The following is a 12,827-nucleotide window of genomic DNA, read 5'->3' on the forward strand; positions in this document are numbered from 1 at the left end:
CTTCTCCCCATTACATCAGCAGCCCCCGCCCTTTCCTCGGAGCACCTCCTCTCCTAGAATCGTCGCTACGCACTAGCGCTCTCTTCGCCCACCCCCCCACCCTCTATTATATGCCCCGATACCTCCCCATTATCACCCGCCCCACCACACTCCCCCTTTCCTCCTTCTCCCTCCTTGGCGGGGGAGGGAGGAAACCAGAGAGGAAACAGGGCGTTGAAGGAAGGGACTTCGTGATAAGAGCGAAGGCCCCATTGGCTGGATGATTGTACGGGCGCCCCCCATTGGCTACTTGGCCGGAATCACCGCCCCTCTTCTTCCCCGCCCATTCACCCCTCCCCCCGCCGCCCCGCGGCCCTCCCCCGCGCCCCTGGTCAGCCCCGCGGCGGGGAGGGACCGACTGGGCGAGTGGAGGCTCCGGCGGTGTCAATGGCTCCTCCTGCCACGGAGCAGCAGCAGAAGCAGCGGCGACGGGGCTGAGGAGGAGAAGGAAAGGTTCCTTTAAGGAGGAACGACGACGCCTCTTTTTCCTCCTATCTCCTCCTTTCACACTCATTTCCCCTTCGCCGAGGAAAGAAGGGGGGAGGAGAGAGAAGCCGAAGAAAGAGAAAAAATTCCTCTCAGAAATCTCTTTCAGGGGGTGTGGGGGGGGAGGAAGAGGGAAAAAAAGAAGCCGGGCGCCCCCTGCTCCCTCCCTCCCTTCTCTCCCTCTCTTCTCCCTTCCCCACCCGCCCGCCCACTGCCCCCGCCGCCGGAGACGCCGCTCGGGAGTCGGCGGGACCGGGGTCCATCGCCTCAGCCGCCGACGCCGCGCTGGGCCTCGGGAACCCCAGGCGGGCGGACGCCCTTTCTTTCTTTCTCTCGCTCTGCCCGTCTCTCTGTCTCCGTCGCTCGCGGCCGCCCCGCCCGGCGGCCTCGGCCTTCCCCGCGCGCCAGGCCCGCCCGCCCGGCCTCGCTCGGTCTCCGGTCGCTCTCCGCGGGCCTTTCTCCGGACTCGGGGGCTCGCTGCCCCCCTCCGCCCTCACCGCCTCCCCTTCCCCTCGCCCCCGTTCCTCCCTCCCCCCCCTCCCCACCCCCCTCTCCGGCCCGGGAGCTCGCGGTGCGTGTGTGTGTGTCCCTCCGCCAACGCCGCCACCTCAGCCCGGCAAATGAACTCCGTCCGAGCCGCCAACCGGAGACCCAGGCGAGTTTCGCGGCCGCGCCCGGTGCAGCAACAGCAGCAGCAGCCCCCGCAGCAGCCGCCGCCGCAGCCGCCCCAGCAGCAGCCGCCGCCGCAGCAGCAGCCTCCGCCGCCGCCGCAGCAGCAGCAGCAGCCGCCGCCGCCGCCACCGCCGCCTCCGCCGCTGCCCCAGGAGCGGAACAACGCCGGCGAGCGGGGTAAGGCCGCGCTCCCCACCGCCGGGGGCCTCGGGGAGGGCGGCTGGAGCGGGCGGGGGCGGCCAGGCGCCCGGGGTGGGAGACGGAGGCCGCGCGGAGGCGGGTCCCCGGTGCCGCAGTGGCAGCCCGGCGCCGACGGCAGGAAAAGCCGCGGCTCCCCCGCCAGCCCGGGCGCCCGTTCAGGCCGCGCTTTGTTTGGTTTCGGGGCTCGGCCCCTGCTCCCCCACCCACCCCGTGGCCCGTCGCCTCACCCCCGGACCCCGCAGGAGTCCCTGGAGGGCTGCGGGGAAGGCGAAGGGTGGCATCTCCCCCTTTCCTGCCGCCTGCGCCTGGCCGTCTCCCCCTTCCTCCTGGGAGGGGCCGGGCGGCGGGGCTGGCCGCGGGACTCGTTTTCCCCTGTTGTGTTAGCCCCTCCGGGGAGGAGCGGACGGGGCGGTCGGAGCGTCCGCGGCGTCGGCCGAGGAACTTGTTTCCCCGCGGCCCCGCCAGCCCGGCGCAGCCCCGCGCCGTCGGCTGCGCAGTTTGGCTTCGCTCACAGAAGCCCTGGGCAGGACCCGTTAAATCAGGACCTTTAAATAAATAAATATGGGAGCCATCGGCCATTTCCAGCCCCCTCCCTCGCGTGCAGTGCAGTTACCCTTCCGTTCTCCCCGCACCCTCTGGCCTGTGCTCCCGAGCGGACCCCGCGCCGCCTGCTGCCCTCCGTCCCCTCGTGGGGTTTGAACGCCCCTTCCTCAGAACGGGTCCCTTGGGTGCGTGCGTGTGCGTGTGCGTGTGTGTGTGTGTGTGCGCGTGTGTGTGTCCGTCCGTCCAAGGCCTAGTGAAATGTGTCATTCGGACCCAACTGTGCAGCTCTGTCTGGCAACCACCATTGTCTACGGGCTGAGACTCCTGGGGGTTGGCTTCTTGCTTTAGCAAAAATCAGGTTCAGTCCTACTTGGATGATGTGGTTCCTTGGGGAGGTGTGTGAGGTGGGGTGTTGCACGTCGGTCTCCAAACGTAACTATCCTGTTAATTAATTAGCTGCTCTCAGTGGGGGTGGAGGTCGCTACCATATTTATGGGGACGGTTGTTGTTTTAAGGAGGAGGGGAATTGTTAGGAGACATTTTGCGTGTTTTCGTGGGCGGATTAAGGTTAATTTTACATGCGTTGGTTGTCAAACCTCCTTTGATTAAGGGAATTGAGATTAAATGCCTTTTAAAAATTACAATTCTTTCTTTAAAAACTGTTTTATTGTTGTCCTTGATCAAAATACTTCACAAATGAAAGAGGGAGATGATAATCTGCAAAATAGTTTAAAGGGTTTTCACTAGTCCCTGCTACAGCTAGTCCTTGAGAAAGCAGTTTGGAGTGTTGCTTGAAAGAACGTGATGTTTCAAGCCAGTTAGAGAGGTCTTGTGCTACGTTATTGATAAATGTGTTTTAACGATTCTTTGATACAGTTACCAAATTTTTGTAAATTAAAAAGATTCGTAATTTAATCACTTCATTCCACATTTGCATATCAGTTCTCCTGTATTCCATTCAAATAATATTCAAGTCTCCTTCCAGAATTGTCACTACATGTGTATTAGAATTGACAAAAATTTATGAGAAAACAATGATACTAGATTGAAATCCTAGTAGACATAACAAAGATTCCATTGCTAGATGTAAAGCTTTTTCAAGTACTGATTTGTTGATAACATTAGCACCGAGTCAAATTCTTTCAGCCAAACTTAATTTAGTCTCATTGTGTATTTTTAAATGTTTATTCTGAAACTTCACGATTTGTGTGTAATTTCAAACTTTGCTGAGGTATTTATATCTTGGACACTTTTCATTTGTTTGAAATTATTGGCTACTAAAGTCTATTTCCTTTTGAAGTAAGTTGATTTGGTTGCTGACAGTCACATGCCAGAGTGTCAGTTTTCTTATCATTGATGTCCATAAACAGACTAAGATGTTCATGGATCAAAATTTCTGTATGTACCTAACCAAATGGCAAATCAAATTCACTGTAGAATTGCTGCTTTGCTGCTAGTAGAAATTGTTCTAGAGATTCTATGTTGGCACAGAGGAGAGAAGAAATTGCTGATTAGTCTTCAGGGAAACTGCTATAGATCTTTTAAAGGGCAAGTAAATGGCCTCAAAATGAATAAATCAAGATGAATTAGAAGACTGAAAATAATATTTTGCTAGCTTATGTAAAAATGTCATTTTTTTAAAAATTGGCATTTTGATTCCTTTTTTTTTAATGTGCAATTTACACCCAGTGATCAGAAGTTAGCTAGGAATACTTTTAATTTAGAAGTTTTATGAAGCATTCAAGTGTCACTATTTATGGTTTGGATAGGTTTTGTTTTGTTTATTTAAGAATATCCTGGGTTTCATAATTTTGACAAGGAACTACCCTAACTGTGTGTGTGGGGGGGAGGGGGGTTTACTAACTCTTAATGGAAATGTAACTCTTGCATTAATCTTGGATAGAGTTACATAATAGTGGATCAGACAACTTTCCAGGTAAGGAATTGAAGAAGTGAGACTCACTGTTTTAAAACAAGTTAACTCTCTATATAAACTCATTTGTTTTTATATGAAGGATGGACTTTTGGCTTTTTAGTGGTAATAAAATAATTACAAGATAGTACTTTTTTTCCAAGCAAAAATTCTGACAGAATTAGTTGCTTCTTTGCCCACAGGTCTAAAAACTTCCATTGCATATCCTTAAATGTGCATACACACATGTACATGTAATGGCCAGTGTTTGAAGAAGAATGGAACAATCTTGTAGAGTGAAATCTTATGAGGACTTTTCAAAGCCTTCCATGGGGGAGCATTTCTTACACTTGCAGTCCACCAATCATTAGTCTTTTCATTTAAATTCCTGAGTTTAGGATTTCACATACCACTTTAAGCTAGTGGAAAATAATTTGTGTTCCACATAGGGACACTTTAATAATATATTCCAGATTCAATGAAACCAAAAGTAGTGTAGGGTTGGATTTTTTATGTATATATTTTTTAATGCTAAAAAGAATTTTAGCATTTGTAACTTGTTCTGCTGAATTTATCTTGATACCTATTTGGCAGTCTCTTTCTAGAAGTATAAAGAAAGCTTAGAAGTTTGCAGAAATGCTGTGTATTCTGAGGACTTAGTTTTTAAAATCGATTACTTTGAATCGGTAATAAATGCATATGATTTAAAATTCAAAAGTCTCTTTTCTACACCTGCCCTCAGCTACCAAATTCTGCAGTTAATCACTATTGGTTTCTCATTTATTATGTTTTAATAAAAGATGAAATTTGACTTCTGAAAATAATCTTGATATGGAAGTTTTGGAAAATGGGTATAGTTTTTGCTCTGATTATTGGAATATTCATAAGATTGTTTTGAAGTGCTGAAATTTTAACTGGGATCATTTTGTAGTTCAAGAAATTTAATGAGTGGTGGCCAGTTAGCTCAGTTAGTTATAGCGCAGTGCTAATAACGCCAAGGTTGCCAGTTTGATCCCTACATGGGCCACTGTGAGTTGCTCCCTCCTTAAAAAAAAAAAAGAAAGAAAGAACAATTTGATGAATACAATATGTTAATGGTTTTGCTATTAATTTCTAGTCTGAATATTTGTAGAGAATAAAAAACTTAGTCTCTTTAATCCTATATTTGTAGGATAAAAATATCACCTATGTCTCTGAAATTAAAGGGTTTTTTTAACTGAATTTTTAAAAATAATTCACTATGTGTATTATTACATGAAATATTCCTGATAGAGCTATGTATTTATAATATGCAGTAGCCAGGAAACTCCTTAGTATTCTAGTCACTCATGCTAATTATATTTTCTGTGGGATTGTTCTAGCCCATTATATTTTTACCTTCAGCTTCTTCCTACTGCTTATAGAATAAGAAACTTCTGCAATCTTCCGAGATAGAAGAGTTCTTGATAAGGAACATGAATTTTCCTCTTTTGGAATAAGTATTGTGGGCTACTACTGTCCCATCTGGTGGCTAAGCCTTCAAAATATTTACATCCCACGAGAGAAAAGATGCTACCCAACTCTGTGTGTGTGCGTGTGTGCGTAAAGAGCCTATTTCCTCAGCGCTTAGAAATTATTTGAGGACTAGAAATGGGATGGTGACAGTGCTGATGTTAAAGTTCTTCTGATTAGGCCTAAGGGTTGTCCCTGTACTGCTTTTCTTCTTTTCTTTACTGGAAATTTCTGGCAAACCGAAGGAAAGGCCAACCAGCTTGGAGACCTAACAGGTAAGGCAAGAACCACCAGTAGATCTTAACCAGTTGGTGAGAACTCTGTACTTAGATTTGGTAGAATTCAAGGCTAGTGAGTATTTTCTTTTTTATATTTTTTGTTTTCCTATTTGTCTTAACTTTGAAAATAATCTATAAAAAGAGAGAAAAACAACCAAAAAAACTATAATGAGTTATTTCAACTTGAGTTCTCCCCCTAACTTATTAATTATTCCTAATTAATAAGTTACTCTTATGTTGTGCCTATCTTGTACCACTGGTTATTCTGTTTTAGACCTTTCATTTCACTACATAATTTTAAAACACCCGTTGAATTGCATTCTAGTCTTCGAGAGAACTCTGGTTAATATGTGAGATTGCTAGATTGCTAACAACCCCCAAATTGCAGTTGTTAACCTCTGAAAATAAAACTATGAAGAAGCAAAATATAAGGGATGAAACAGTTGGGTGGTATGAGTTAGAGCTAACTAGACTGGGTTCCATTCCTGCTACACCAGTAGCAGGCTGTTTGACATAGGGCAAGCAATATAACTTCTTGGAGCCTTACTGCATTTTCTTTAAAATGCGGATGATAACACTTTATGGAATAATTAATTGTAAGGATAAGAAATAGTGAAGTACCCAGCATATGGTAGATGCTCAGTAAATGGCAGCTCTTTTAAATATTAAAAATGATGGTAAGGAATGAAATCGGCTGTATATAAAACTAAACCCAAGAGATAAAATGTGCGAGTCATTAGTTTCTGGCATACCCCAAAATGCAATCTAGATGACCTGGTGTAACCTCAGAGAGACTGGTTTGTAATTTAAATCACTAATCTTATATCTAATGAAGTGAAATATTCTTCAAAGAAAGAATAAGGAAACAGAAGAAACATATTGGGAATAATAATAAACTGACTGTTTCTGCTTATGTACTTCAATCTGTGCCAGACACTTTCTTATATACTATCTCATGCAACCCTCTTAACAATTCTGTAAGATGGACAGTGAATATGCATAATAAGTAGCAGAAAAGAATTTCAAAATTGATTTGTATCACCTAGTCTTTCCGTAAACAAGGGGAGATACCAAAATAACATATGGCAAAATGTTTCCTCACTTTCGGGGAGGGAATAACCTCGCCTGTGCAGCACATCTGTCCCGTCCTATTCATCTATCCTATTTGAGACTGATACAGTAATTTGATGCCAGACTATTTATTGATTGTTAAATCATCTGGTTTCACATTCTCTAAGTTAACCTTCTGATCATAATTTTACCTCTCATGTAGATTTGTCTCCAGAAGAGATTGCACTGATTGGCCAGCATGTTTTTCCAGCTTGTTGATGAGATCACTAAGCACTCATTGTACAAAGAAGTGCTGATTTCCCTTGAATTACTCATAAGTTATGAATAAAGAGTGTTATGTCATTTTAGCTCATGGTTATAGACTGGACTATTTCAGGAAGGAAAAAACTGAGATAAATTAGACCAGTAATTTTGACAGGTTTGTGGGTCAATTAATTCTTTTGTCATCATAGCTAGGTGTCTTTACATGCATAGGTTGGGGTTTTTGTGTACATTTGGTTAATACAAGAAATGTGCTTAAACTTAATCCTTAGAAAATAGGGAAATGAAATTAACTTCCTTTACATATTTATTTTAGTTGAAGCAAATATTGAAAATATTTACTTTGAAAATGAGTGCATTCTGTATTTTTTATTTTAAAACACCCGAAAAAAGATAGTATGTTAAAGCAAATGTTAAGTTCTGTATGTTAGTTGCTTACTCTCCCAATTTCTAAAACTCCAATTGCCAAATATTCTGCCTTTCTAAAGTGGAAAATGTGTGTGACTGTGTTCAGAAAAGGAGAAAAAAAATTACTAAATGCTATTCTCTCAGCTGGTGGCTAAGTCTTAAAAAACATTAAGGAATACTTGCACATCTCATGAGAGAAGAGGTGTCATTCATCTATTTTGTGAAAAGAGCCTACTTTTCTGTTTTCTCAAAGCTTAGAAATTATTTGAGTGATAGAAATAGAATAACAAACTATACCTTAAAATTATTTTTCTGGTAACAGTAATAATCTTAGTTTCACTATTTTCTCCTAGTGTACCACAACACTCATTTTCCAGATGTTTACATTGGGTTGTGTCAAAATCTTTGTTGAAAGTTTTTGAGTGTGAAATTAATTGGCTACTCTATATGTTCAACCTGTGGCATTGGTTACTTTAGTACCATGTATTGATAACTGACGTGAATCAATTTAACCTTTGCTGGTTTGCCGACTACTTATGTTTATATATGAGAATTCTTTTTTACATTGGAGTATGATTTTGAACCTTTTATCCATAGTATATAACACAGTATATAAAAGAACAGGTGGCTTTATAAGACTCTTAACACTGTGGAGGAAGGAGTGGGGAAGAGGAACAGGATAATAACTTTTTCCTATTCACCTGTTATATTTTAAAATGGACAGGGTTGGTTTACGGTACATGTTATCACTAGCAATTGTTTTTCCCCCGCATAATTGACCATACATTGAAGAAGAAAAAAAACAGGCTTTAAGGAAAATTAAGAGTGAGTAAAATTTAACAAATGGTTGTGTGTAAATGACTGATTTCATTATCTTTTAAAATTCGTTTGAATTTTAAAAAACTGATTATTCAGTCAAGTTTTGGTATTTTAGGCCCAGCAAAAGAGATAGGAGAAATAAGTGATTTGGACAAAGACTTTTTATGTAGGAGGGCTTTCTCAGAGGCAGAATGAGCATGTCAAGGGAGGAAGAAAGTAGAAAATTCTTACAAGAATCATTGCCCTTACACATTTATTGTTTTTCCTAATCTACTTCTGAACCTAAAAATTTTCCTAAAATTGCACTCGTTTTCAAAAGGCTAATTTTTGGTTGAAGATTGGAATGGAGAGAAGAGAAAGAATTAGAGAGCAGGTAGGAGTGTCAGTATGTATGGGTCATTTAAATTAGTAGTGGTCATTTGAATTAGAAAGTCTATATAATTATTTCTCTATGTGTATATGTACATATAGTTATTTAAGTTGTGGAAATAATTTTTATTAGTCCTTTTTTAGCTAAGGTTTTAATGAAAGTATATATAAGTGCACCAATCATTGGTGTACACAACTTGATGATTTTTCACAAGGTGAACACATCTGTGTAACACACAATAATACTTAGATCAAGAAATAAAACACTAGGGGGTGGCCGGTTAGCTCAGTCGGTTAGAGCATGGTGCTGGAAACACCAAGGTTGCCAGTTCGATCCCTGCATGGGCCAGTATGAGCTGCACCCTCCTTTAAAAAAAAAAGAAAAGAAAAAAAAAGAAATGAAACATTACAGCGTCCAGAAGTATAGTGTCGTTCCCCCTCCCTCCCCCGCCTTCCCAGTTATTACTACACCCAATTCTATCTTTCTTACCACTTGGTATATGTATTCCTATGGTCTTATTTCTTTTTCTTAATATCTGTGTTTCATCCATGTTGCTTGTAGCAGTAGTTTGTTCATTCTTGCTGCTATATAATATTGTATGTGTATACTACAATTTATCCATTTTACAATTCATAGACATAACGTAGTTTTTGTATTTGGCTGTCAGGAATAGTGCTGCTGTGAGCATTTTACATATATCTCTTGGTGAACACATGTACACATTCCCTATAAATTTTATACCTCAATATATGCCATTGCTTATCTTTTCCCAAAGGCAAAACCTACATTTACTTTACAAGAAGTGTACAATGAAACAGCTTTAAGGCAGATAAGAATATGGCCTCTCATAATTATTTTGCTAAAACAATTGATTTTATTTCACATACTAGTGTTTTTCTTAAGTCTTTGGTATGTCAGCTCTTGCATACTTTAACAGTCCAGTATTAGTCAGGAAGTTTACCCATTACCTTAATATAATTTTCCCTTAAAATCATAGGTTGGGTTATTTTGAGGAAGGGGAAAATCTATTGTGTATTTAGGAATTTAAAAAAGATACTATAGACTTTAATATTTGAATCTGAGCCTCAATTCCAAAAACTTGTTTCTTTTTGCTACTGCCATAAATATTTGTGTTTCTTCATTTCAGTTTGAAACCCTGTTTCTACTACTTTTGATTAAGCTTATCCTTTTAATGCCTATGAAAATATTTTGCTATTATGTGGTTGATTCATTTTATTTCTTTTTCTGCATATCTTGATTAGCCTTTATCATCTATTCAGTATGTTTTAAAATTACAAAACTTTCACAGAAAATTGGGGCACATTTTGCTCTCAGAACTGTTTTTCCAGTCCTTGACCGGCTCTATCAGTTCCTGATGTATAGGAAGGTGTAAGAGTGCCTCTGCCAGCATCCTAAGTTCTTCCTCAAGTAAAAGCTTGTGCTAAAGTGCTAATGGCTTATAAACTTGTACCCCCTGTGACAGGTGGGGCTCTGTTCTTAAGGAATTACTGGAAACTGATTATAGTAGCCTTAGATACACAAAGAGTAAGATTTCATTATTTTATGTCTACTTTTTCAGCACTTACCAGTCCAGTGTTAGTGTTAGTTCTTTCTTGTAAGTAATAAGCAGTGAAACTGCCACCTTCCTTTCCATTTTCTTTTCTTTCCTTCCTTTTTTGTTTTTTTGTTTTTTTGTTACACATGGACACATTCAGTAAATGTTGCTGTTAAGTTTGGACATGAGGAGCCTAAGCTTTTCAAAGTAGCTTTTTTTTTTATAGAGTGGTATCTTAATCTCATTTCTAATTATGGGATTTTGAATTAAGTGACTTCTGAGATGCTCAAAACTGTTTCTATATCATTTGAGTTACCAATATAAATCAGTGAGGTCTGAATTTGTTAGGTATTACTATGTAGGCATAGTTCTTGCCTTTATGGAATTTACAGTTGAATTAAGAGACTGAATTTAAATAATATTTAAGATCAAGATGAATTCAAATAAGCGTGTTGATATTTTCATTGTCTTCTGATATATGTTTAAGGATGGATATGTATGTATCTATGTATCTATGTATCTATGTATGTATCTGGAGTTTCATTTGTAACCTTATCCTTAGAACTGTTTGCAAAACTAGAGTCTGTTAGAGTTCTATGAAATGCTGTTAAGATGAAGGTTTGTTATAACCTGCTGTTGTCTGGTATATATGTTCTACTCTTTAATCATTCATTGAATTACTTTTGTGCCACATTTAGAAAGTTGTTGCAGTCCAAAAATTAAGCTAAACTATAGCATGTTTAAGTGATAAAGAAACATATGCCTATTAAGAAAATTACCTGCAGAGTTGGCGTCATTCATCTTGTTTTCATAGTATTGTCCTTCTTGATTATATTCATTGTTTTGCTCTTATATCCAGAAACTGAAGGTAGAAAGATTTAAGTCAGATACTACCCTGTTTCACCGAAAATAAGACCTAACTGGACAATCAGCTCTAACGTGTCTTTTGGAGCAAAAATTAATATAAGACCCGGTCTTATTTTACTATGACATGAGACAAGGTCTTGTATAATATAGTGTAATATAATATAATACCAAGTCTTGTATTAATTTTTGCTCCAAAAGATGCATTAGAGCTAACTGGCTAGGTCTTATTTTTGGGGCAACACGGTAGCATCTGTAAATCCCACATACCAATTAGTTGTGACTCCCAAGATGCCTTTATGGATTTTTCTGATTATTAGTATCTCTGTTGCTACATCTCACAGGGAACTTGACCTCTGTTTCTTAGTCATTTGATTTGAGAACCTCTTAGCTGAAACCTTTAAAGCTGAAAAACTGAGCTGGGAGATCTGGATGTAGTGAGCTTGCACAGGATCTGTAAATTTAAGTGTGATTTTTAGAGGGCTAGAAAAATGTCACATACTGATCATAGACATGCACTGATCACACTCACAAACACAATATGAAACTGGGAATATGCACTCTTGGTTCTGTGAATGTCTAAAAAATTTTGGTGAAATAAAAGTAGTATCTTGGGATGATGGAAGTGATATGATTTTTGTTACTATTTCTACATTTTTGTTTTTCAAGTGCTATCCAGAAATCTGGAAGGAGGGAAGTTTGTATTTTTTTAAAATAATTCAATAGTTCTGATTGTGATGTGAACTGATTATTACTTGGTTTGATGATATAGATCATTTAAAATTTGAATAAAAGCTTAAAACTTTCCATTTTCAGTGCTATTAAGTGTGTTTTAAGTGCTATTTATGGACATTTTTAGTTTTTATATAACAGTAACTTTAGGATAATTGGCACTATCATTTATAGTAAGGATATTGATCAGAAAGTCAGAATTCAGAATTAAAAACAAAATTTGATGTTTGAACTATGAGCCAGTGATTTTTCTAGGATAAGTTTTTGACTATAGATTATGGTAGTAAATACATACAAATATTTTAGTATTTTAATTATATGCCTGGCTGAATGATGGAAGATGGAAATGTAGTGTGCCAACAATTGGACATTTAGAGGATGTTTATAAAAGGTGGTATTTCTTTTGTACCTTGATGTGGTATGGACTCACGTTTATTTGATAATTTTATATGGGGATATTTTCTTTTCATAAAACTGAAATTAAGTCTAAAGAAATTAATAGCTATCGATTTATTAAGTTGAAACAGATGGCTAAGGTAAATTGTTTTATCATTATCCATAAAGAAAACACACCCCTCCCTTTCCAAGGTACTATATTCTAAGACGTTTTGGATTTGGGGACCTAATATGTTTGGGAATAAATAAGAACCTGGCAATGATTTTCTAAAACTACGGGTTTTTAAAGCTTAAATTTAGTTATTAGATTTTGGCATTAACTCATCTCACACTTGTCTAGTCTTCTAGTCGTTTTACAGACTCTTTATAAACCTAAGCCAAGCGAAAACAAGCATTTTCTTATTAGAAAATAAACTAAACACCTTCAATGAAAGAGGTGAATTGTTTGGGTTTTTGTTTTTAAAATAGGGACTACTGATACAGTTGAGGGCAAATCAGTCGTTAAATGTAGATTCTAGATAGTAATCAATGTAGTTTTATGAAGAGCTGCTTACAAATATATTTAAAGCATTTTTCCAAAACAGTGACTTTGGTGGCTGAAGAGGGAACAAGAGCAACATAGCCAGATTTAAATACAGCTTTTATCTTTTATATGGCAATTATATCGTGTGGTGATAATTGGAAACTTTCTTAAAGTTGTGTTATATGGAGGCTACAACTTAACAAAAA

At 39.7% G+C, this 12,827-nt stretch overlaps 1 protein-coding gene across 2 annotated transcripts in view; it reads left to right on the top strand.

Moving 5' to 3' along the window:
* Nucleotides 1-378: 378 nt before the first annotated feature.
* The window catches only part of FBXO11 (F-box protein 11), an 81,429-nt gene continuing 68,980 nt past the window's right edge, over nt 379-12,827 (top strand). The window contains exon 1 of one of the 2 annotated variants that reach the window (XM_081069163.1): nt 379-1,374. In XM_081069163.1, the coding sequence (XP_080925289.1) occupies nt 1,146-1,374 (229 nt within the window). In that variant the 5' untranslated portion in view covers nt 379-1,145. Of the gene's footprint in view, nt 1,375-5,492; nt 5,620-12,827 lie in introns of those variants that run through there. The other variant, XM_081069164.1, reaches the window with a different exon arrangement.

The sequence above is a fragment of the Rhinolophus hipposideros genome (assembly GCF_964194185.1).
Source record: "Rhinolophus hipposideros genome assembly, chromosome: 12".
NCBI lineage: Eukaryota > Metazoa > Chordata > Mammalia > Chiroptera > Rhinolophidae > Rhinolophus > Rhinolophus hipposideros.